This window comes from Phascolarctos cinereus, unplaced genomic scaffold (assembly GCF_003287225.1).
Source record: "Phascolarctos cinereus isolate Bilbo 61053 unplaced genomic scaffold, phaCin_HiC Scaffold_3;HRSCAF=262, whole genome shotgun sequence".
Taxonomy (NCBI): Eukaryota; Metazoa; Chordata; class Mammalia; order Diprotodontia; family Phascolarctidae; genus Phascolarctos; species Phascolarctos cinereus.
In genome coordinates this window covers 208,444,066-208,470,269 of record NW_027555736.1, presented here as the reverse complement: position 1 = coordinate 208,470,269, position 26,204 = coordinate 208,444,066, and the positions used below count along the sequence as shown (strand labels likewise).

Sequence of the window (26,204 nt, the reverse complement as noted above, 5' to 3'; positions counted from 1 at the left end):
ATACTGTTTTCAAATAATTAAAAAAGGGGTGTCATGTGGAAGAGGGAATAGACCCCTTCCCTGTGGCTTCAGAGGGCAGAACTATGGCTAGAGGTTAGAATTCAGATACAGGTTATAAGGAGGCAGACTTCAAATGGAACTTCCTGCCCTCCCCCAAAGAGAGCTAATGGGGCAGAGGGGAGGGGCTCAGCAGACAAGGAGTTCTTTCTCTATTAAAGGCCTTCCACATGAGGTTGTAGAGAGAATTCCTGTTTGAGATGGAAGTTAGGCTAAAAGATCTCTGAGGTATGTCCTCCATTTCTGCAAATTTTGACTTGGGGAGAAGAGGAGAGACTTCCAAATAGACTTGTTACAGTGCTGTAGGGAAGGTAGGATCAGTGGGACCCCAGTGTTGACTGGGGATAGCTAGGCCTAGAGCTAGGCGTTACTGGTTGTGTGACCCTAGGCAAGTCATTTGCTGGATTACTTTATACCAATGAAAGCAGAAATCTGCGTGTGCACACACACACACACACACACACACACAAACACACACACTAATACACCCAAACACAGACAAATGCTATATGACTTTTATTTTTTTTTGTGAGACATTTAGTTAGTTGTTCAGCTTAATGCTGTTTATTTCACATTGAAAGCTCTTACAGGAAAGAACCTGGAAGTCCAATGACAGGACACTGTGAAGTAGAGGGGTAATGGTGATGGCAGTGAAGATCTTCACAGCTTCTCATTCTCTTCTTGGTTGGGCTTAAGATGGAGCTCCATTCCTGAGTCCCCCTCAATCTTGGCCATCTGTTGAAACATGCTATTTACCAAGTGATTCATTTATTTCTATTCTTCTTCTATTCTTTCTCTCCCTGTCCCCTTTCTGACAAGTTGACAATGACTCTTCACAGCTGTACTAGCCAGTCATAGGTTCTTAACTTCAGCTACAACACCCCACCCACCACCAACTTCCTCCACACTCCTTTTTTCCCAGTGTTCTTCCATCTCATTTATCATTTCTCTTTTCCTATTTCATCGCATCAGATTTCTATGGTCACCTGTGAGATTGATTGTTTTCAGCAAGTTGTGGTTCACTCATTTTAATTGTGTTCAACTCTTTGTGATCCCACTTGGGGTGTTCATGGCAAACAAATCCAGCTCATTTTTCACAGATGAGATAACTGAGGTAAACAGGGTTAAGTGACTTGCCCAGGATCACAGAGTTGCTAAGTGTCTGAGGACACATTTGAACTCAGGAAGTCCTGACTCCAGGCCCAGCACTCTACCCCTGTGCCACCTGGCAGCCCTAAGTAAGTGTGTGGGACTTGATTCTGTTTCAAGTCTTCCTCTCTCCAGGCCCAGAACTCTCTTGAGTTGACCACTTCTAGGCAAAGAGATAGGAATAACTGTGTTTTGGGGAGTTGGTCACTGAAGAAACTTGGCTGCCCAGAGGAGAGTATGTGGATTCCCACCAGAAGCTGAATAAGAAGTGCTCAGGAGTGTGGTTGAGCAGTTCCTGTTGACAATCTGAGATTTGATGAATGGACAGAGATAGGGAGGGTTGAGTCTTATTATGGACATCTTGTTTTCTGTTTCCTACATCATCCTGCCTCAGTCCCTCCATCTTTCCCTATATCTTTCACAATGCCCAGTAGAGAGGGACCTCACTTCAGTGGCTGGGGCTTTAATTTTAATTCCAATGGAACTAAAGATGTTTCTGAATTCATATTTTCAAGTACCATTGTCCCCTGGTTAGTGGAAATGAAAGGCAGAGGAAATATTCTGGAGGCATTTCAGGCTTTAAAATGTCTTCAGACACTCTAATGGTAGTGTTTCCAAGTTTCCCTAGTCCCTAAATTGACCCAGGTGACTATGACAACAAGAGATAGACAGATTACCTAGTTTATCCTAATTAGCCTTCTTATAATCCCGGTATTTCTTGAGATTCTCAATACATGTCTTTTCCAGATATTCCTTGGCCTGAATCACAGAACCTTCTGCCTCCCATTTCTTTTTGATTATGTCACCTGCCGGATCCTTTGTGATAAAGGCTGGTATTTCTTTGTCAAACTCAACGAGTGGTCGGTCATCATAGTCATAACGCCAGAATCCATTTGTGACACCATTCTTGCAAACTTCACAGCCATAATCTCCACTAAAGACATGGAGACCTGAAAACACCCAAGCCCCAAGTATGGTGAGCTGCCTACAGTGTAGAAAAATATGTTTCCAAATACTGATAATCCTGAGATATATCCAGACATCCTAATAAATGAAAAGGTGTTTCCTTAAAACAAACACCCAGTTCTTTTCCTTTAGGCAGCTAAGGCATGAACAACAGATAGGAAGCAAGTTTACAAAGAGAGCAGTTCTTTTTAGGCTAATTCCTTGCATCCATGCTCCTAGGAGTAGAGAAAAAAGAACAGGTGAGCAAAATAATTGTTGGAATTAGATCTGGAAATGACCTATCCCATCCTGCTCATATGCAAATGGGGAAACTGAGGCCCAGAGGAGGGCAGTGATTTTCCTGAGCTTTTTAGGACAGCAAATAACGGAGCCAAATTCTACACTAGGTTCTCAGACTCAAATCCAGAACTTTTTCTGTTACAACAAGTTGTTACAACCTGTGACTAACCATCATGAGAGCTAACCTGGCCTGGTATGTGGTTGCCTGCTGTAGACAACGGGGAATAACAGTCATTGTGGTTAAGTGGAATGAGCATTGGACTGGGTGATTGGACATCATGAGGCCAGCCTGGCTTTGCCACTGACTGATCTGCAGGAGATCAGTGGATCAATGACTGAGAGATAGATGACTGCCAGAAGCCATCTAGGCTCCTGACTAATTGTTCTTCTGAATGTACCAGGATCATGATCACTTCCCTCTCTGTAAAAAGGGTGCATTAGATGATTTCTCAGGTACTTTTTAGTTTTAACATTCAGTCCTAGAATCAGGAGCATGTCAGGCAACAGTGTGGTGCCTCCTATAAGAGGCCCAAAGCCCAGTGGGGTAAGGAGAGAGAACTTAGCTAAGCTGATGCCTCAGAAGCAGGAATTGATCTGTCCCCACTTCATGTTTCACTGAGATCATTGTGTTGGGTAGAATAGCAGGAAAGGAGAAGCAGAAGGAAGAGAGGTAGAGGACAGAGTTATGTTTTGGGGATGGTTCTATCTCTGCCTCCTCTGGATGCGTTCTCTCCACCTAAGGCCTATGGCCAGTCATTGCTCCTCCTTTCTCCCCTTTTCTCCTTTCTCTGTCCTCCCTTTTATATCCCCTTCTTCCCTCTGACGATTAGGGACAGTCTCTGTTAGGCAGAAGGCGACAGGGGCTCCCTGAACCCTTTCCTAGGCATTGGCCCCTTGTCCCTGCCCTATATACTTATACACTCACCAGTGACATCTTTATGGTAGCCATGATTCTTCAGGTCTCCATTGCAAAACCTTGTCTTCTTTTTGAACTTACCTCTTGCTTCCAGTCATCAGCATTTTCCCATCCTGGTTCAGGCACTGCCTCCTGCTATTGCTATCATATTGTAGATGAGTTTTCATTGAAGTAGGCTTTGTTTGTGAAAAAGGGTGTGCCTTTTGATTGTGCTTTGTCCTTGTATACCAGAGAATCACACTCTGAGAAAAGCCAGAGAGAACTGAGTGAGACATTTTAATGCTAATCTCCCAAATAGAGTCTACTTATTGGGGGTGACAGAGAAGGAGGTTAGAAATGAGGTGAACATGTGAACTTTGTTACAGGCCCAATAACTACCCATTGAATACTTTCTCCTGGTTCTCCCCTCTTCTATCTGTCTCTCAGCCAGCAGCTTTGACACCCAAGTGATCCCAGTGCCAAGGTATTCTTCCCATGTTACATTTGGAGTATGCCACGAATCTCTGTCTAAATACTAATAATGAATGAATGAACTAGTGACTGAAAATGCTTTTGGTAAATGCTTAATATTTACCAAGTACTATTCTAAGTTCTGAGGATAGAAACAGGGAAAGAAGTTAGTCTCAGATCTTAGGGATCTACCCTAAGTGGGAACAATACACAATAAATGGGATTGTTCAAAGAGGATGTGCAAGATGACAGGAAAACTCAAACCTTTGCATATGCAGCCCAGGGATGTTTAACCTGGAGAAAGAACAAATGGATGTGTGCTTTTTTGAGGACACATGATACTGTCTCAAGAAGTGAAGGGCCATCAGATAGAAGACACTTCTGTGTCACTCTGGAGGACTTAGTTTTTGAAGGACGATCAGTAGGTTGAAGACAGCTTTCAACTGTGTAAAGAAGAATGTGCTACATCTTTGACTTATCATAAAATGCCCTCCGAAGTAGTGAGCTCCTAAGGTGTTGAAGCAGAGATTGGATTCCATTGTATGGCATGTGGTAGAAGGTATTTCTGTGTTGATTGGCAGGTAGATTCTCTCTGAAGCCCCTCATTCTTCTCATGAAGAATCTGGTACTCCATGAAACTCATATACCTAGGGTCCCTGGCCCAGCTCCCAGCCCCATAGTCCCATTATGTTTCTTCCCTGTTGTTGGTCTAAGGGGCTGGGCCGCTTCTGCTCCTACTGGAGGAGCAGTCTGGTCTCCATCTTGAAGGAAGGAGGCTTGAAGAAAGAAAAGAAAAGCAGGGGGCACTATGAGAAAGGAGCCAGTTAACCTTTCAAGGCTTCAGTTTTCTCCCCTGTAAAACTGTAAATGGTAACATTGGAATAACTTACTGCCCAGGTTTTGAGGAGTATGCTGTGACACAAATAGTCCTGGGTTTAGAAAAACTGAGTTTAAATCCAGACTTTGCTAATTCAGTACCTGTGTAACCTTGGGCAAATCATCTTAATCTCCAAACCACAACTTCCCCTCTGTGAAGCAAGTTTGATTTGCCTACTTTAGGCTGCTGTAAGCAAGCTTCTTGCCAACTCTAAAAAATTATACAGTATAAATATAAAGTATTATTGATGTACAAAGATAAGAACATAGAAATGGCTTCTGGATCTGATGTTCTTACTGTATTAGGTCTCTCACAGGGTTGCCAAAGGACAAGGAGCATGGGCTTTTCCCTCCCCTCCATGATTTCCACCTCAGATGGTTCATCATTTCCTTCCTAGGTTTCAAGTTCTCTATCATGCACATTCCTAAGCTTCAGGGTAGGGCTTGATAGAGATGGAAATAGACTCTAGACCTCCCTCTCCCAAACCTACCCTCCTCCATCATGTCATCATGAATGCTGGAACTTCTAGGTGACTCCTGGCATAAAATCATAGAGTCTGCATTCCTTTCCTCTTTCCCAACTCTACTCCTTCCCACTAATATAACTTATGGCCACAACCACATCACACAGACAGTGCCTTCTACATAGCCACCGAGTAGATTCAGTGTCCTCTGAAGGGCGCCATGTTCACCATGTCACTCTTGTTCTGCCTAAAAACAAGTTTTCCTGTTGTAGCATCAATACTTTTCTAGATCTGTGTTTCATCTCCATTTCCTTCCTTAATTTAAGGTTGATAGAGAATCTAGAGACAGGAAGGCAATTCCTCAGGAAAAATGAAGCTTGTCCCTATTGACTCTGTGTGCGTGAGTGTGTGTGTGTGTGTGTGTGTGTGTGTGTGTTGTGTGTGTGTGGAGTATTTGCCCTTTCCTACTGGGTGATGGAGGAGCAGTACCTCTGAGCCTAATAGATACTGATCTATAATTAGTGTTTGGGAATACATGATAACTGGGGAATCTTACCACTTCTTTTCTCCTTTCATTCCATCTCTCCTTGCTCTATAGGTTTCCCTTCTCTTTGTCTACTTCCCAAATTGTTCCTCCCAGTGCAATGAGTTTATCACACAAAAACAGTTCAGGGACTGGCGTCCAAGGCACATGTTGAAGGGAGAGTCCCATTCTGCCTCTGAGATCCTCTTCTTATAGGTTCATATATTTAGAGCTAGAAAGTATTTTAGAGACCATGTATTCCAACCTCCCTACTCTGCCTCCATTTTCCCAAATTGGCCCATAGAGGTTAAATCACTTACTCAAGGTTACACAGCTAATAAGTGAGAACAAAATTCTTTGACTTCTAAATCTAATCATGTCCTTTCTACTCTCTGATTTCACCCCCAAACCAGATATCTCTTTCCCATTTGCTCTACTCACGTTTTCCTTGTTTCTGTCCAAGAACTGTGGTCCCTGAAAACAACACAGGAAGAAGACAGTCATCAGGGGCCCCATCATTCCAAATCCAGAGATGTATTTCAGTTCAGAAATCTGGTCTGAATCAGCTGAGATGTGATGGATGTTGTGATAGCTCTCTTTTCTGCTGTGTTATATACTGTTGAACCCTTCTCAGGAGATGACGCTACAGTGGCCAAGGAGAGTTTCAAGGTGGAATCCACCCCCTGAATACCAGAAACAAAACAAACAGAACCTGAAATTCCAGAAATAGCACCAAGAAGTGTCCCAAGAGTAGTCCTTATGAAAAAGACCTAGGGGTTTTAGTGGAAAGGAAGCTCAGGGTGAGCCAATGAAGCTGGTTGCATTAACCAACCTGATGTAACATTGTGCTTCATGAACATCAATATGGGATCTAGAAGAAGGAGCTTAGGGTGTGATCATTCTTGTGCATTCTTTCCTATTCTAGCCACACGTGGAATACTTTGTTGAGTTCTAAAGACACATTTTAGGAGGGCAATGGCAAGCTGGAATGCTTCTAGAGGAGGAGCACCAGGAAGGTGAGCAGATTAGAAACCAGAAAGATCAATTGAAGGAACAGGAAATATTTTCTCTGAAGATTATATTGATGTAGGATACACTGTCTTCAAATACCTACAGTGTTTTCACACAGAATAGAGAATAGGCTTGTTCTCTGTGGCTACAGAGGGCAGAAATAGGACTGGATAACTCAGACATGATAGGGAGCACATGTCAAATTGAACTTCCTACCCAAGAGTGCTCTGCAGAAATTGAATGAACTGCTTCAATGACAATGGGTTCTCTCTCTAGTAAAGACCTTCCAAGAAGAAGAGACTGTAACGTGAATTCATACTTCAGATCTGAGATAGACTAGAAGACCTCTGAGTTTCCTCCATCTCTGACTCTGGTGGCAGAGCATCTAAATACACTTGCTGTAGTGTTTTGGGGAAGGTGCATAGGTGAAGCCACAGCTAGGGCCAGGTAGTGGTTGGAAAATGACTAGTTTTTCGGTTTTGTGTGTGTGTGTGTGTGTGTTTTGGCTAGGCAATGGGGTTAAGTGACTTGCCCAGGGTCACGCAGCTACAAAGTGTCAAATGTCTGAGGCAGTATTTGAACTCAAGTTCTCCTGACTCCAGGACCAGTGCTTTATCCACTGTGCCACCTAGCTGCCCCCAAAATGACTAGTCTTCAGAGTTAGGCCCAGGTACAAACCGAGAGTTTATCAGTGGTCTGTGTGTCTCCACCTAAGATGACAAGAAAGTAGGTGTTAAGTTGTCTTGGGGTAGGGATAAGTTCATAATAGCAATTTGTATTTTGAGTGTTTTTGGTGAGTGTAGGTGCAGGGAATGGGGAGTAGCAGTGGCCAGAACCCTTTAATTCCTCTTGGTCATCGACATGCTGACTTCCCCAAGGGAGCTAAATTAATCGGCTCTTTCTTGTTCGGGAGATCTTGAAATCAATTCTTTGTGGCCTTTGTGGGTGGATAAAAATTCATATTTGATTATAATTGACTAAACTTTAACTCCCCAATGAAAACTCCTATTCATTCAAGTCCCTGAAACTTTTCCTTTTGATGGACTGACTAACCAAAAGTACCCCAAATAGAAATAGGCTAAACCACATGGCTCCATATTTGGGCAACTGGGGAGGTGATCGCTGTTGCCTTGCTTGGATGCCCACAAGGCATTAAAATTCAAATTCAGCTGGTCCAGTCATAAATGGCTAACTCAATCCCCTAATGTGACCACTTTCATGGTATTGATAATGATGCAAGAAACTTTCATTCTTATTCCCTCCTTGAGTCAGATCCAATGAGAGTAAGGTTCAAACAATGCTCATCTCCCTCCCTTCTTTCCCTCTAGTGTAATATGTTTTTATGCCTCTTCATGTGATATACTTTACCCTTTTCTGCCTCCTCCTTTCCTTTTCTCCCATTACAATCCCTTTTCACCCCTTAGTTTTTTTATTAACACATCTGAGTCAACTTATACCCACACCCTCTGTCTATGTACGTCCCTTCTAGATGTCAGAATAAAGATACAGTTCTCAAGAGCTGAAACCATCATCTTAACTAAGGGGTGTGAAGAGGAAACCAGTGACTTCAGGAAGTAGGAATGTTATTTTAAGTTTAATAGGTTTCCTTGTTCTAACAGCCTAGCCTTGCCATAGGTTGTAAATGATTAAGAAGAGTTAAATCAGCTAGATGGTGCAGTGGAAAGAGCATTGGGCTGGGAGCTAGGAAGACTCATCTTCCTGAGTTCAAATCTGGCCTCAGATACTTACTAGCTGTGTGACCCTGGGAAAGTCACTTAATGCCTGTTTGCCTCAGTTTCCTCATCTGTAACATGAGCTGGAGAAGGAAATGGAAGTATCATTGCCAAGAAAACCCCAGATGGGGTTTTCTGAGTCACGACTGAAATGACTGAACGGCAACAAAGGGGAGAATTAATAGTAAAAGCTAATACTTAGCATTTATATAGTGCTCTAAGGTTTGCAGAGTGCTTTCCATATCTTAGGTCATTTAATCCTCCTAATAACCTTGTGAGGTAGGAGATATTATTATCCCCATTTTAGTCAGATGAGGAAAAGGAGACTGGGAGAGGTTACATTGCATATCCAGATTCACATAGCTAGTCTGGGGCAGGATTTGAACTAAAGTTTTCCTTGTTTCAAGCCCTATCCTTTAGACATTGCTCCACTTCACTGCCCCCACATGAAAGCTGATGCTGAAGAATTGGGGAAAGTGTCAGTGGGAGACATATTGAGGAATTGGGAAGCCTTCCCATAAACCTCCAATAAGAGAGAGAATTCCAGGAGGGCTGGAGGCAGGTGTTTTAGAGGGTGGACCCTCTACTTGCCTTTTCCTCTACCTCAGCCCCATCCATCTGCTCTTGAGTTGGGACAGAGTAGCAGTTAAGTATTCCCACTCACAGTCAATGCCATACCATACACTTTCTGCAATACTTGGGTATGTCTGCTCAAAGTTCCCATCATCCTATCTTCCCCTCCCATGTAGCTTCCTTCCTTGGTTCCCAAGTACCTAAATTACCTCTTCCCTGTGTCTTCTCATCCCTACTGCTCCTGAATTCGTACCCTTTCCAGGAAACTTTCCCACTATGAGCAGGAAGAATGAACTTCCCAGCCCTACTATGTCTCAACTTGGAATTCCCTAGATGGCCCTCAGATATCTGATGCTCATCTCCACTGATACCTAAATCTTTGCCCTATTCTTTGCTTAGCACCAACATATTTATATTTATTTTTAGTTATGTTTTCCTTGAGTATCAGTGTGGTCCAGTGAAAAGAAATTTAATATTAGAGTCAGAAAGATGGGGTAACACCCTTCTGCAACATGCCTTAGGCAAGTCATTTAACACTCAATACCCAGACATGTCTAGGATACTAGAAGTTGCAAGACCAGTCATATTGTTACCAAGAATTTCCTTGCTGGAACTATACTAAACCAATGAAATCAGTGCTCTGCACCCCCCTCCCCAGTGCTCTATGACCTTTATTTTATATTGACATTTATTGTTTGGCTTAATATCATTTGTCTCTATTGTAAACTCTGAAAAGGTAGGATCTAGGATTATGTAATCCCCTTTGCTAGACACTGAATGATAGTTAACAGTATGGTAGTTGTGGTGATAGTGACAAAGACCTTCATAGCTTCTCATTCTCATCCTTACTGGGGGTACCATAGAGTTACATCTCTAAGTCTCCCTCATTCTCTATCATCTACTGAAACACGGAACTCTCCTGGATACTCAGCCAAGTGATTCATCTGTTCAACGATTCTTCTGTTTTCTTCTTCTTGTTTCCTTGTCACCTGAGAAGTTTCCAGTGACTCTTCACTGTTTTCCATAGCAGTTCCCACCTTCTCAGTTTCAAATACAGTATCCCATGAATTTACCACCAACTTCCTCCTTCCTCCTTCTTTCCTGGTATTATTCCATCTCTCAATTCTCCTTTCTTATTTCATCCCAAGTCAAAATCTATCTAGTGCCCTATTAAATTGAGTATTTCCAAAGAAATGATTCCCCAACCTTCCCTCCTTCTGTGCACCAAGACACCTCCCCCCGCCCCACTTCTAAATGTTACTATCAATTCATGAGCAGTATTTATTGAGCCCCAACTGAAACAAACATTCTTCTGCATGTTATGGGGAGTGCAGAGGAAGTTAAAGATCTAATCCCTATCCTCATACTTGGGAAACATTTAGAAGAATGTATTTCTAAATGAGGTGGGCCTGACCACAAAAGTGAAAGGAAACTTCAGAAAAGAGAGTTAAGGTGAGATCTGAAACAGGTTGTGAAAGATGAGAAAGCTTTAGACAAGTAGAAGGATAAGGTGAGGAGGACCCTGCAAGTGTGAAAAAAAACCACTAATCAAAGAGGTGAGGAAACAAATAGGGTCTACTATGTGCCAAGCACTTTATAAGTATTGTGAAATTTTATCTTCACACCAACTCTAGGAGTTATTGTTATATTATTATGCCCACTTTGGAGTTGAGCAAAATGAAGCCAATAGATGATAAGTGAGCTCTTCTACTACAACAGCTAGTTAATGTGTGAAACCAGATTGGACAAGGGTCTTCCTGACCCCACAGCCACTGCTTCCTCCAATGTGTCACCTACTTGCTTTTAGGAACAGAAATAGGAATGACTGTTTCAGCGTATAGGACAATGAGGAAATTGATTGTCTGCACAGGAGTAAGTGTGTTCCAATAAGCTAGAGATGTGCTGTGGTCAGGAATGGGGTAGAGGGGCTTCTGTTGAAAAGCTGAGATTTAATGAAGAGAGATATGTAGTTAGATGGGGAGAGTTGAGTCTTTTTATGGAAGTTTTGTTCTCTATTCACTACCTCATGCTGTCTCGCTGGGCTAGCATCTGTCCCAGTATCTCTCACGTTGCCTAATTTAGAAGGACCCCACCTCAAGGGCTGGAAATATTTGACATCTCTTCAAATAGAGCTAAGGACGGCTCATAAGCAATCTGAATTCACATCTTTGAGCAGTGGGAAGAAGAGGAAATAACCTGAGGCCAATGGAGACTTCAAAATATCAGCCTTCTTTGGGCCCTCTACTGGACATGTTTCCATGTGTCCCTGTCTCCAAAGGTAGAATGAGTCACTCTATCCAGCCATGGAGAGCAAGAAGACAAGATACAGGCATTATCTGGCTCATCCTTGTACACATGGCAGAACTTCAGGTGTCTTCCAAATTTCTTCCAGATCTGCCTTGCCCCTACCCACAGAACCTCAGTCTGTCTCCCACCTTTGTTTGATCAGGTCAGTCCAAGGGGGGATCCAGCCTCATATTTCTTTATTGAACTTAGTTATTTTGTGCATAACTCTAGAATACCTTGGTGACACCACCTGAGTAAAGTTCGCAGTCAAAATGTCCACAAAAGCTACCTGGAATTCCCTCCCATTCCCCCAACCTAGTATGATGAGCTTTCTGAAGTAATGCTAATTACTATTTCAAATACTAATTGATTTGATGACCATATGTATTTATTCTTAGGTCTGGGATACATTAGAAATAAGAGTTGTTCCCTAAAACAAAACACCCAATTCTTTCCTTTAGGCAATTAAGGCACTATGAACCATTCAGAAAGCAACTTTCAAAAAAGGGAGTAAAGGGAGTTGTATTTTTTGTGTCAATCTGAATCTCATGCCATCCAAGTAGGAATAGAGAGCAAAGAGGAGAGAAGTTAGTGTTGAAGTTAGTGCAAGAAATGACCTTAGCATTATCTATCCCACCTTGCTCATTTACACATGAAAAAACTGATTCTTCTGAGCTTCTTAAAATAGTAAATACCAGAAGCCACATTCTATCCTAGGCCCTCTGGATCAAATCCAGACCTTTGCTTTCCCGCACTTGCCTCACTTTGTGACTTCTTTCATAAGAGCTAGCCTGACCTGGTCTGATGTTGTCTGATAGTGAGAGCCTTGGTGTAGTGGAGAGAGCCCTGGACTGGGTGTCCATGGACCTTGGCTCCAGGCCTGGGTTGGCCACTGATTGATCTATATGAGATCTTTAGAAGTAGAAGGGATATTAGAGGACATCTGGTTCAATCCCTTCATTGTACAGGTGAGGAAAGAGAGGCCCAGAGGGGATGTTGATGTACCTAAGGTCACACAGGTAGTAGGTATCAGGGACTCCTGAGTGTGCTCTTCCCACTGTACCATGATCTTGAACAAGTCACTTCCTTCCTCTGTAAAGCAACTGGGTTAGATGATCTCTAAGGTACTTTTTGCGTCAACATTCTCTGAGTCTTAGAATCAGGAGCATACCAGAGAACAATGAGGTACCTCATATAAGAACCTCAATTTTATAGTGCGGAATGGAGGAGACTCGCCTTAGCTGAAAACGGAGACTTCCTATTTCCTTGGGATCATTGTGCTGGGTGGGATAGCAGAAAAGGGGAGATAGGAGGGTGTGTGGTAGAGGAAGGAGGTGGGTCTATGAGTTAGCTCTGTCCCTCCCTGGATTTGTTCTCATCCATTTGAGGGCAGTGGCCAGTCATCGCCTTTCCTCTTTCCCCTTTTATTCCTCTTGCTATCTTTCCTCTTTTCTCCCCTTCTCTTTTCTCCCCATTAGGGTCTGCCTCTTTTGGGCAAGAGCCCACAGAGGATCTCTGAATCCTTTCCTAGTCAGAGGGTCCCAGGGTCCCTGGACCCCTGTACCCCTGCCCTGACCCAACCCACTTACCATCGCCATCTTGGTAGTACTTCATGACTTCTTGCATGTTCTACTGAAAATCTCCTCCCTTCTTTTCTTCAGCAGCCTCTCCATGTCCCAGTGTGCCATCCTCTTGTCCCATGGTGGCAGGGGTTCTGCCTTCTGGCTCTTATATGGTAAACAGGTTAACCATTGAGGTGGGCGTGATTTGTGAACCAAGGCTGCTTTGCTGTGGCCTGGGCTATGACAGACCCAAGTCCTCATATATCAGGCAGTCATGCCCTGAGAAAAGCTGGGGTTAAATATTTGAGTGCTGACCCTCCCCCCCCCAAAAAAGGAGGCTGCTTACTGGGGGTGATGAAGAAGACATGGGTCAGGAATGGAGTGCTGACATGTAGGCTTACTTACCAGTGGAAATACCTTGTCCTGTTAGTCCTTCACCCAGCAGCTTTGTCCCAAGCTTAAGATCACTTGGTTCTCTTCCCATGGTACTCTTCCCTTCTAATAGTTGGAGTATGCCAGAGGGACAGAAGCAGACAATGATTAATTAATTAGCCAATTAATCAATAAATGAAAATGCTTTTATTAAGCACTTACTATTTGTGAAGTGCTGTGCTGAGTGCTGAGGTAGACAAATAAGGTAGTTCCATTATTCAAGGAGCTCAAATCCTAAGTGGGGAAAACAGAACAAAAGGAAGGGACCAGAGGAGGATGTCCAAGATGGTAAGGAGATTCAATATTTTGTCATATGCAAACCACCTGAAAGAATTGGAGATATTTAACCTGGAGAAGAGAAGGAATAGGTGTACATTTTTATATAATGGACATGATAGCTATCTTTAAGTATTGGGAGGGCTGTCAAGTGGACAAGAGACTAGATTTATTCTGGGTCACTCTAGGATATTTAGTTTTTGAAGTAGGATCAATGGATCAAAGTTATAAGGAAGCAGCTTTCAATTCAATTCAAAGAAGAATTTCCTAAATCTTGGAGGGGGTTTTTAATTTTTTAAAATTTATTATTTATTTTAAACATTCTTTTCTTTTTAAATTGACTTCCAAATTCTCTCCCTCCACCCCAGATCTCCCACCCCCCTTCAGAAGACAAGCAAAATGATGTCAATTATACATATGAAATCATGTAAATAATTTTCATATTAGTCATATCACAAAAAAGGAAAGAAAATGAGAAAATTATACTTCAGTTTGTACTCCAATTCATAATCTGGAGGTGGATAACCTTTTTGAAATTGCCTAGGATCATTGTATTGATCAGAGTAACCAAGTAATCATCATGTAATCATCACAACCTTGCTGTTGTGCACAATAATCTCCCAGTTCTTCTCACTTCACTTTGCATCAGTTCATATACATCTTGCCATATTTTTACCGAAGGCCCCCCCTCTTCTTATTTCTTATAGAACAATAGTACCCTGTCACAATCATATGCCACAATTTATTCAGCTTTCCCCTGATGAGCATCCTCTCAATTTCCAGTTCTCTGCCATCACAAAAAGAGCTGCTACAAATATTTTTGTACATATAAGTCCTTTTTCTTTGATCTTTTTAGGGTCTAGACCTACCAATGGTATTTCTAGGTTGAAGGGTATGCACAGTTTTATAGCCCTTTTTGGCATAGTTCCAAATTTTTCTTCAGAATGGATGGACCAGTTCACAACTCTACCAGCACTCCATCAGTGTACCTATTTTCCCTAATCCTCTCAAGCATTTATCATTTCTGATAGATGTGAGGTCTTATCTCAGAGCTGTGTAAATTTGCTTTTTTCTGATTAATAGTGATGTAAGGCATTTTTATATGATTATAGATGGCTCTGGTTCCTTTTTTTGAAAACTGACTCTTCATATCCTTTGACCATTTGTCAATTGGGGAATGGCTTTTTTTAAAATTTTGATTCAGTTCCCTATGTATTTGAGAAATGAGGCCTTTATCAAAGAAACTTGCTGTAAAAATGTCTTCTTATTCTTTATTGACTCTGGTACCGCTTATCAAAATGTAGTTTCAGGCTTTTTCATGTTGCTATTTTCAGAGCTAGTTCTGTGCGTCTGCAAGTTTTGAGTGCTTCCCAGGTGGTATGATCCAGGGAGACATGTGCTCATAGCTTTCTTGGTCTGCACTCTAATATTTACTCAGGAAAGGCCCCCTGCTTCCCTGCAGCCACAAATGCTAGTGCTCCTCTTTGTCTTGGAATCGAGACCACAGTCACTGCTCTCCAACCTGAAACTATGAGCCAGAACTGCTTGTAGACAATAGAATTGCCAATCCAGAACCAGCAAAGGGTCCCCTATGGTCTCTTTCCAACCAGTTGTTTGAACCTCTTACTGTCTCTGAGCTGAGAGCGCCTGAAACTGTTATCACTGCTGGAATCATGGTAGCCTCCAAAGCCCACAGCTTGTGCTGCTGCCGCCATGCTGTAGGTGGGCGCCCTCCCCAGTTTCACAGACCTCTCCTGCCACACTCTTCCATTTCGACATGCTCGTCATATTTGGGTACTTTCTGATTTTTAAAAAATTTAGTTCTCATCCACCATCTATAGCTCTTCCTTTGATTCTTCCCACCTCAGGTGGCTTGCATTTTTAAAAATTCAATTCAATTTCTTTTTTGCTTACATTTTAAATTCCAAACTGTCTGGCTACCTCCTTCCCAGCCCTGCACTGGAGAAGGCCACCATTTGACTTATGTGTGTATACGTGTATGTATATTAGATATACGTACACATAAATGTGTATATCTATAAACACATACACATACATATGTAAAACCATACTGTGCATACTTCTATTTATTAGTTTTTCCTGGAGATGCACAGCATTTCCTTCATGAATCCTTTGTAGTTAATCTGAGTACTTATAATACTTAGAAGTGGAGAGCATCTTCTTCATGAGTCCTTTGTAGTTAATTTGAATATTCCTAATACTCAGAATACCTTAAGTCATTCACAGTTGTTCTTCAAACATAGTGCTCTTACTATATGTGGCTTGCATTTTCAAATACTCAGAGGGAGAGCTCCCAGAGCCAGCCTCCTCATTTTAGCGATGAAGGGCCTGTGTCAGAAAGGTTAAGTGACTTGCTCAGAATAATTATGCTGCTAATAAGTAAGTGCCTGATGTGGGATGCAAACACAGGCCTTCACGAGTCCAGGTTTAGTGCTCAGGCTGTGACTCATGTCTGCCTAAAGAGGATACATGCCTCAGCAAATCTACCAGCAAGCATTTATTGAAAGCCTACTATGTGCCAGGATTGGAGGAAACAGAGACAAAAGTGAGATAGTCCCTACCCTCAAGGAGGTTTTGTTCTATTGAGGGAGACGATATGTACACATACATACATGCACACATACATACAAAATAGATACAAGGTAATTTTGGGAGGGAAAGTATTATGAGGAAATGCTTTGTGTTGAGTGTGGAGCTTCACGAGTCTTGAAGGAAGCCAGGGATTCCAAGAATTGGTGATGAGGAGGGAGAGCGTTCTAGCCATGGGGACAGCTCAGGCAAAGGCATAGAGATGGGCGATTGAGAGTCATGAGTGATGAATGGCAAGAATGTTAGTTTCTCTAGAGTGTAAAGTTTAAAGGGGGGGGGTTAAATTGAGTTTTATTAAACTGGAAGGAGAGGTAGCTGGGTGGTGCTGTGGATACAGCACCAGCCCTGGAGTCACAAGGACCTGAGTTTAAATCTGGACGTGGACACTTCCTAGCTGTGTGAGCCTGAGTAAGTCACTTAACCCCAATTGCCTCAAAAACAAACAAAAAAACCCCAAAATCAAAAAAATAATAAAGCTAGAAAGGTAGTTTTGAGTCCAGATGGTAAAGGTTAAATGCCACAAAGAGGCATTTGTAATTATTGGGAAATTATCCTGCAAGATCCCATTATCATCCTGTGAGAGACCATCAGCCTTGGTAGTCCATCTCATCACTGCTCTGTGGCCCTCTGATTGGAGAGTGGAGCCATGAACCTCAAAGCCTCCACTGAAGGAGGGAGCTGAGTTCAGACAGATTATATGAATTGCTACCTACATTCAGATCTGCTATACTATTTGCTTTGAAATTGCCAGTTTGTTCCAATGCAATTGATATTATCAGGAAACATTTTGAGAATAAGGTGAATTTCTGTTTGGTTATGCTTGGTTTCTTCACTGAGAATCAGTGAAAATTTAGAAATTTATACCATTGAATAATTATTCATAATCTCTAACCTTTCTGTTGACCACATTCATGAGCAAACTTCAGGTCTTTTTTCAAATAAAATGCCATATTTCTTGCATATCTTATGGTGCACTAGAAGCTGTGACCTGTAGAAATTTGGTCTGAATCCCCGCACTCACATTTCAACATGGTCTCCAATTCTAGATTGCCCAACTTGCTAAAGACTTTGCCACCCCTGGGACACAGACCAAGTAGCAGCCCGGGGCCATGGTTACTGACACTATTTATGTATTTATGTATTTCTTAATTATTTAACATGTAAAATTTTGCTACCATTTTTAGTAAGTTGCATGTTTTTATCCATTTTTTATGTGTTACTGAGAAAGTTTTTGAGTATTTTGCCCCTAACCCCACCTTCCCCATAAGCCTTGTGGTTTTTATTGCCTGATTATGCATAGGTCAACGCTTTGGGGGAAATGTGTATGTCCCAATATAGGAGAATTGACTATATAACAGAAGTGAGTTGCTGTGAGGAAACTATTTTGCAAAGCATAAGAAATGGTGCTGTTGAAATATATTATTATTAAAGCACAATGGTAAGAATATAAGAATTGCTCTCTTGGGTTAGAAGAAGGTCCTCTTACCCTGGTTCTATCTCTCACAAGGTCACTTGTGAGAACATGTGAGAACATGGAATTTGCCCAACCTCACAGGATTCGGCTTTTACCTTATAGCCCCCAACTCTCCTAGATCAGCTGCTTTTGCACATCCCTGAATCTTAGGGTGGTGCCTCACAGGGACAGGAATGTCAGCTCTAGCCTTCACTCCCCCAAACTCGTCCCCACCACTATCAAACAAAGCCTTGTGCTGTTTGGGAGGTGACATGGTGGTGCCTCCTGAAAGTCCCTCCCATTGTGCCTCTGTTCTGGCCTCTTCTGAGGGTAGTTCCTCTGAAACAATAGGGCGTTTGTGTATGTGAGTGTTGGTATATCTGTATGTCTGTCTGTAATATTCCGTTTATCTCATGCCAGGGGGTGATGGAAGAGCAGTGATTTCAGACCCGAATAGACTCTAACTCTTATTCTTATATCTTGAGGATGCCATGGTGGCTTTCGGGTAGGGGACAGAAATGGTCTTTTCCCTCCAGTTTCTCCCAGCAGAAGAAATGAATTACCTAAGGCCACACAGCCAGTAGGGGAGAGCTATGACTATAACTGAGTTTCCCTGATTATAAATCCAGTACTTTCTTCTCTGCTATCTGATTGAACCCCAAATCTTAACCCCAAACCAGACAACCGTACTCACAGCTTCCAGATTTCTTAGACATTGTTGTCCCTAAAGCAATAGCATGGAGAAGACAGTGACCAGCGACCCCAGTCATACCAAATTCAGAGATTTATTTTGACCAGGAGTCATATTTCACAGAAATGACATGGAGGCTGTGATGCCTTGCTCTTCTCCACTGTTATATGCTATTGAACCCACTCCCAAAGATGAGAGTTCAGCAGCCAGTGAGAGTTTCAGGGTGGGAGTCTACCCACTACATATTAGAAACAAAATATATAGAACCTGGAATTCCCAAAGAAAAAAAACCCCAACAGAATATATATCCTAAGAAGCATTCATATGAAAAAGACCTGAGGGTTGTAGTGGATAATAAGGTGAATCAGTATAGCCACCCACAATAACCAAACCAAAGTAAAACAAATCTAGCTTAACATCATGCTGCATGCCCATAAGTATGAGGTGTCGATGGAGGGCCTTGCAGTATGGTAGTTTTTCTGGTTTCTGCCTGATTCACACCACACATGGATATTGTGGCTAGTTCTAAATGCCACATTTTAGGACAAGCATTAGTAAGCTGCAATGATTCTAGAGGAGAAGTGAATAGAGCAGGAATGTCAGTTGAAGGAACGAGGGATATTTACTCCAGAGGAGAAAAAACTCAAGCAAGACATACTGTTTTCAAATAATTAAAAAAGGGGTGTCATGTGGAAGAGGGAATAGACCCCTTCCCTGTGACTTCAGAGGGCAGAACTATGGCTAGAGGTTAGAATTCAGATACAGGTTATAAGGAGGCAGACTTCAAATGGAACTTCCTGCCCTCCCCCAAAGAGAGCTAATGGGGTAGAGGGGAGGGCCTCAGCAGACAAGGAGTTCTTTCTCTATTAAAGGCCTTCAAATGAGGTTGTAGAGAGAATTCCTGTTTGAGATGGAAGTTAGGCTAAAAGATCTCTGAGGTGTGTCCTCCATTTCTGCAAATTTTGACTTGGGGAGAAGAGGAAAGACTTCCAAATAGACTTGTTACAGTGCTGTAGGGAAGGTAGGATCAGGGGGGCCCCAGTGTTGACTAGGGATGGCTAGGCCTAGAGCTAGGCATTTCTGGTTTTGTGACCCTGGGCAAGTCACTTAACACTCAATACAAAGGCTAGAATATCAGAAGTGGCAGAACCAGTTGCATTGTTACAACAACTTCATTTGCTGGATTACTTTATACCAATGAATGTAGAAGTCTGCGTGCACACATGCACACACACACACACACACACTAACACACACACTAATACACACAAACACAGATAAATACATGACTTTTATTTTTTTTGAGACATTTAGTTAGTTGTTCAGCTTAATGCTGTTTATTTCACATTGAAAGCTCTTACAGGGAAGAACCTGGGTCTATGTAATTCTCTTTGCTGGAAATCCAATGACAGGTCACTGTTAAGTAGAGGGGTAATGGTGATGGCAATGAAGATCTTCACAGCTTCTCATTCTCTTCTTGGTTGGGCTTAAGATGGAGCTCCATTCCTGAGTCCCCCAATCTTGGCCATCTGTTGAAACATGCTATTTACCAAGTGATTCATTTATTTCTATTCTTCTTCTATTCTTTCTCTCCCTGTCCCCTTTCTGACAAGTTGACAATGACTCTTCACAGCTGTACTAGCCAGTCATAGGTTCTTAACTTCAGCTACAACACCCCACCCACCACCAACTTCCTCCACACTCCTTCTTTCCCAATGTGCTTCCATCTCATTTATCATTTCTCTTTTCCTATTTCATCCCATCAGATTTCTGTGGTCGCCTGTGAGATTGATTGTTTTCAGCAAGTTGTGGTTCACTCATTTTAATTGTGTTCAACTCTTTGTGATCCCACTTGGGGTGTTCATGGCAAACAAATCCAGCTCATTTTTCACAGATGAGATAACTGAGGTAAACAGGGTTAAGTGACTTGCCCAGGATCACAGAGTTGCTAAGTGTCTGAGGACACATTTGAACTCAGGAAGTCCTGACTCCAGGCCCAGCACTCTATCCCTGTGCCACCTGGCAGCCCTAAGTAAGTGTGTGGGACTTGATTCAGTCTCAAGTCTTCCTCTCTCCAGGCCCAGAACTCTCTTCAGTTGACTACTTCTAGGCAAAGAGATAGGAATAACTGTGTTTTGGGGAGTTGGTCACTGAAGAAACTTGGCTGCCCAGAGGAGAGTATGTGGATTCCCACCAGAAGCTGAATAAGAAGTGCTCAGGAGTGTGGTTGAGCAGTTCCTGTTGACAATCTGAGATTTGATGAATGGACAGAGATAGGGAGGGTTGAGTCTTATTATGGACGTCTTGTTTTCTGTTTCCTACATCATCCTGCCTCAGTCCCTCCATCTTTCCCTATATCTTTCACAATGCCCAGTAGAGAGGGACCTCACTTCAGTGGCTGGGGCTTTAATTTTAATTCCAATGGAACTAAAGATGTTTCTGAATTCATATTTTCAAGTACCATTGTCCCCTGGTTAGTGGAAATGAAAGGCAGAGGAAATATTCTGGAGGCATTTCAGGCTTTAAAATGTCTTCAGACACTCTAATGGTAGTGTTTCCAAGTTTCCCTAGTCCCTAAATTGACCCAGGTGACTATGACAACAAGAGATAGACAGATTACCTAGTTTATCCTAATTAGCCTTCTTATAATCCCGGTATTTCTTGAGATTCTCAATACATGTCTTTTCCAGATATTCCTTGGCCTGAATCACAGAACCTTCTGCCTCCCATTTCTTTTTGATTATGTCACCTGCCGGATCCTTTGTGATAAAGGCTGGTATTTCTTTGTCAAACTCAACGAGTGGTCGGTCATCATAGTCATAACGCCAGAATCCATTTGTGACACCATTCTTGCAAACTTCACAGCCATAATCTCCACTAAAGACATGGAGACCTGAAAACACCCAAGCCCCAAGTATGGTGAGCTGCCTACAGTGTAGAAAAATATGTTTCCAAATACTGATAATCCTGAGATATATCCAGACATCCTAATAAATGAAAAAGGTGTTTCCTTAAAACAAACACCCAGTTCTTTTCCTTTAGGCAGCTAAGGCATGAACAACCAGATAGGAAGCAAGTTTACAAAGAGAGCAGTTCTTTTTAGGCTAATTCCTTGCATCCATGCTCCTAGGAGTAGAGAAAAAAGAACAGGTGAGCAAAATAATTGTTGGAATTAGATCTGGAAATGACCTATCCCATCCTGCTCATATGCAAATGGGGAAACTGAGGCCCAGAGGAGGGCAGTGATTTTCCTGAGCTTTTTAGGACAGCAAATAATGGAGCCAACATTCTACACTAGGTTCTCAGACTCAAATCCAGAACTTTTTCTGTTACAACAAGTTGTTACAACCTGTGACTAACCATCATGAGAGCTAACCTGGCCTGGTATGTGGTTGCCTGCTGTAGACAACGGGGAATAACAGTCATTGTGGTTAAGTGGAATGAGCATTGGACTGGGTGATTGGACATCATGAGGCCAGGCCTGGCTTTGCCACTGACTGATCTGCAGGAGATCAGTGGATCAATGATTGAGAGATAGATGGACTGCCAGAAGCCATCTAGGCTCCTGACTAATTGTTCTTCTGAATGTACCAGGATCATGATCACTTCCCTCTCTGTAAAAAGGGTGCATTAGATGATTTCTCAGGTACTTTTTAGTTTTAACATTCAGTCCTAGAATCAGGAGCATGTCAGGCAACAGTGTGGTGCCTCCTATAAGAGGCCCAAAGCCCAGTGGGGTAAGGAGAGAGAACTTAGCTAAGCTGATGCCTCAGAAGCAGGAATTGATCTGTCCCCACTTCATGTTTCACTGAGATCATTGTGTTGGGTAGAATAGCAGGAAAGGAGAAGCAGAAGGAAGAGAGGTAGAGGACAGAGTTATGTTTTGGGGATGGTTCTATCTCTGCCTCCCTCTGGATGCGTTCTCTCCACCTTAAGGCCTATGACCAGTCATTGCTCCTCCTTTCTCCCCCTTTTCTCCTTTCTCTGTCCTCCCTTTTCTATCCCCTTCTTCCCTCTGCCAATTAGGGACAGCCCCTGTTAGGCAGAAGGCTGCAGGGGCTCCCTGAACCCTTTCCTAGGCATTGGCCCCTTGGTCCCTGCCCTATATACTTATACACTCACCAGTGACATCTTTATGGTAGGCCATGATATCTCTCAGGTACTCCATTGCAAAACCTTGTCTTCTTTTCTGAAACTGACCCTCTTGCTTCCAGTCATCAGCATTTTCCCATCCTGGTTCAGGCACTGCCTCCTGGCTATTGCTATCATATTGGTAGATGAGTTTTTCATTGAAGTAGGCTTTGTTTGTGAAAAAGGGTGTGCCTTTTGATTGTGCTTTGTCCTTGTATACCAGAGAATCACACTCTGAGAAAAGACAGAGAGAACTGAGTGAGACATTTTAATGCTAATCTCCCAAATAGAGTCTACTTATTGGGGGTGACAGAGAAGGAGGTTAGAAATGAGGTGAACATGTGAACTTTGTTACCATGCCCAATAACTACCCATTGTGAATACTTTCTCCTGGTTCTCCCCTCTTCTATCTGTCTCTCAGCCAGCAGCTTTGACACCCCAAGTGATCCCAGTCCCAGGGTATTCTTCCCATGTTACATTTGGAGTATGCCATGAATCTCTGTCTAAATACTAATAATGAATGAATGAACTAGTGACTGAAAATGCTTTTAGTAAATGCTTAATATTTACCAAGTGCTATTCTAAGTTCTGAGGATAGAAACAGGGAAAGAAGTTAGTCTCAGATCTCAGGGATCTCCTACCCCAAGTGGGAACAATACACAATAAATGGGATTGTTCAAAGGAGGATGTGCAAGATGACAGGAAAACTCAAACCTTTGTCATATGCAGCCCAGGGATGTTTAACCTGGAGAAAAGAACAAATGGATGTGTGCTTTGGTTTGAGGACACATGATAACTTTCTCAAGAAGGTGAAGGGCCATCAGATAGAAGAAGGACCATATTTGTTCCTTGTCACTCTGGAGAACTTAGTTTTTGGAGGAGGGTCAGTGTGAAGACAGCTTTAAACTCTATGTAAAGAAGAACCTGCTACATCTTTGATTTGTTTTAAAACGACTGTGCTGCCCTCCAAAGTAATGAACTCCTAAAGTATTCAAGCAGAGATTGGAGGACCATTTTATGGCATGTGGTAGAAGGTATTTCTGTGTTGCCTGGCAGGTTTCACTAGATTCTCTCTGAAGCCCCTCTTTCTTCTCTTGAAGAATCTGTGACTCGATGAACTTCATATCACTAGGACTCCTGGCCTGGTACACCTAGTATGGTACACTATTTTATACCTGGTACACCTAGACATATCTGGTATGGTCCCTGGTCCTGGGCAAATCATTTTAATGCTCCAAACCACACCTTTCTCCTCTATGAAGCAAGGTTTGATTTGCACTCCTCCTTTAGGCTGCTGTAAGCAAGCTTCTTGCCAACTCTAAAAAATTATGCAGTATAAAGTATTATTAATATACAAAGATAAGAACATAGAAATACCTTTTCTGGATGTGAGTGTCTTCTTACTCTGATTATGTCTCTGACAGGGCTACCAAGGGACAAGGAGCATGGGCTTTTCCCTCCCCTCCATGATTTCCACCTCAGATGGTTCAACATTTACTTCCTAAGTTTCAAGTTCTCTACATCACCTGCTTTTACACATTCCTGAGCTTCATGGCAGTGCTTGATAGAGATGGGAATAGGAGCTCTAGACCTCCCTCCCCCAAACTCCTGCCCTCCTCCATCATGTCTTTGTAGTTTCTGAGAGTTGACACATTGAAAGCTGGAACTTCTAGATGACTCCTGGCATAAAATTGTAGGGTCTGCATTCCTTTCCTCTTTCCCAACTCTACTCCTTCCCCACTAATATAACTTATGGCCACAACCACATCACACAGACAATGCTTTCTTCATAGCCTCTGAGGAGATGCCGTGTCCTCTGAAGGTGCCCAGCACCTGCCATGTCACTCATGTTCTGCCTCAAAAACAAGTTTTCCTGGTCTGTAGCATCAATACTTTTCTATATTTGCATTCTCATCTCCATTTCCTTCCTTAAGTTTAAAAGGTTGATAGAGAATCTGGAGACAGGAAGGCAATTCCTCAGGAAAAATCAAGCTATTGACTCTGTGTGTATTTGTGTGTGTGTGTGTGTGGTGTGTGTGTGTGTGTGTGTGTGTGTGTAGTATTTGCCCTTTCCTACTGGGTGATGGAGGAGCAGTGACCTCTGAGCCTAATAAATGCTGATCTATATTCTAGTATTTTGGGAATACTATGGTAACTTTTGGCAATCCTGCCACTTCTTTTCTCCTTTCAATCCCATCTCTCCTTGCTCTATAGATTTCCCTTCTCTTTGTCTTCTTCCCAAATTGTTTCTCCTAGCACAATGAGTTTATCCACACAAAACCAGCTCAGGAACTGGCAACAAGGCACCTGTTGAGGGGAGAGTCCCATTCTGCCTCTGAGATCCCTCTCCTTATAGGTTCACATATTTAGAGCTAGAAAGTATCTTAGAGAACATCTACCCATCCCCTGTTTTCCAAACTGGCCCTTAGAGGTTAAATCACTTCCCAAGGTACACAGCTAATAAGTGAAAACAAAATTCTTTAACTCTAAATCCAATCGTTTCCTCTCTACTCTCTGATTTCACCCCACTCCCAAACCAGACATCTCTTTCCCATTTGCTCTACTCACGTTTTCCTGGTTTCGGGGCACTATGAGGTTTCTGTCCAAGAACTGTGGTCCCTGAAAACAACAGCAGGAAGAAGACAGTGATTAGGGGCCCCATCATTCCAAAATCAGAGATGTATTTCAGTTCAAAAATCTGGTCTGATTGAGCTGAGATGTGATGGATGTTGGGATAGCTCTCTTTTCTGCTGTGTTATATACTGTTGAACCCTCCTCAGGAGATGACAGTCCAATGGCCAATGAGAGTTTCAAGGTGGAATCCACCCCTGAAGACCAGAAATGAAACAAACGAAACCTGAAATTCCAGAAATAGCACCAAGAAGTGTCCCAAGAGTAGTCCTTATGAAAAAGACCTAGGGGTTTTAGTGGAAAGGAAGCTCAGGGTGAGCCAATGAAGCTGATTGCAATAACCAACCTAATGTAACATTGTGCTTCATGAACATCAATATGGGGTCTAGAGGAAGGAGCTTTGGGTGTGATCATTCTTGTGCGTTCTTCCCTATTCTAGCCACATGTGGAATACTTTGCCAAGTTCTAAAGACACATTTTAGGAGGGCAGTGGCAAGCTGGAATGCTTCTAGAGGAGGGGCATCAGGAAGGTGAGAAGATTAGAAACCAGAAAGATGAATTGAAGGAACAAGAGTTATTTTCTCAGAAGATTAGAGTCAGGTAGGATACATTGACTGTCTTCAAATACCTAAAGTATTTTCACACAGAACAGAGAATAGGCGTGTTCTCTGTGGCTTCAGAGGGCAGAAGTAAGCCCGGAGGACTCAGACATGATGGGGAGCACATGTCAGATGGAACTTCCTACCCAAGAGGGCTCTGCAGAAATTGAATAAACTGCTTCAGTAACAATGGGTTCTCCATTAAAAGCTTTCCAAGAAGAGGCTGTAAAGTGAATTCAAGATCTAGGATACACTAGAAGATCTCTGAGGTTTCCATCTCTGAAAATCTGTGACTGTGGGGGCAGAGCATCCAAACACACTTGCTATGGTTTTTTGGGGAAGGTGCATTGGGGTGGCCACAGCCAGGGCCAGGTACTGGTTGGAAATAGCTAGTCTGTCTTTTTTTTTTTTGACTAGGCAATGGGGGCAAGTGATTCGCTCAGGGTCATACAACTAGTGTCAAGTGTCTGAGGCAGGATTTGAACTCAGGTTCTCCTTCCTCAAGGCTACAGATCTATCCCGCTACACCACCTAGC

General features: G+C 42.5%; 2 protein-coding genes and 1 pseudogene across 3 annotated transcripts in view; 1 reads left to right on the top strand and 2 right to left on the bottom strand.

The window, feature by feature from the left end:
- Nucleotides 1-26,204, top strand: part of KCNK13 (potassium two pore domain channel subfamily K member 13) — a 255,404-nt gene that overhangs the window by 163,549 nt on the left and 65,651 nt on the right. The window lies entirely within an intron of this gene.
- LOC110217728 (zinc-alpha-2-glycoprotein-like) lies at nt 559-6,315 on the bottom strand (annotated as a pseudogene). Its single transcript, XR_002327127.2, has 4 exons — nt 6,122-6,315; nt 3,377-3,609; nt 1,884-2,156; nt 559-792 (listed from the first exon to the last, which is right to left on the bottom strand). The product of XR_002327127.2 is annotated as a zinc-alpha-2-glycoprotein-like (transcript).
- Nucleotides 19,626-25,250, bottom strand: LOC110217723 (zinc-alpha-2-glycoprotein-like). The gene is made up of 4 exons (XM_021000236.2): nt 25,007-25,250; nt 22,430-22,672; nt 20,928-21,200; nt 19,626-19,836 (listed from the first exon to the last, which is right to left on the bottom strand). The coding sequence occupies exons 1-3, from the start codon at nt 25,101-25,103 to the stop codon at nt 20,938-20,940; spliced, it is 603 nt and encodes a 200-aa protein (XP_020855895.1). The 5' UTR covers nt 25,104-25,250; the 3' UTR covers nt 19,626-19,836; nt 20,928-20,937.

What these genes read in the sequence shown, in the direction of transcription:
- LOC110217723 (XM_021000236.2), bottom strand. Translation starts at nt 25,103, where the DNA reads ATGATGGGGCCCCTAATCACTGTCTTCTTCCTGCTGTTGTTTTCAGGG. An exon ending in TGCCCCGAAACCAGGAAAAC is followed by an intron (nt 22,673 to 25,006) that starts GTGAGTAGAGCA and finishes GTCTTTTCTCAG; the next exon opens with AGTGTGATTCTCTGGTATAC. An exon ending in CTACCATAAAGATGTCACTG is followed by an intron (nt 21,201 to 22,429) that starts GTGAGTGTATAA and finishes GGGTGTTTTCAG; the next exon opens with GTCTCCATGTCTTTAGTGGA.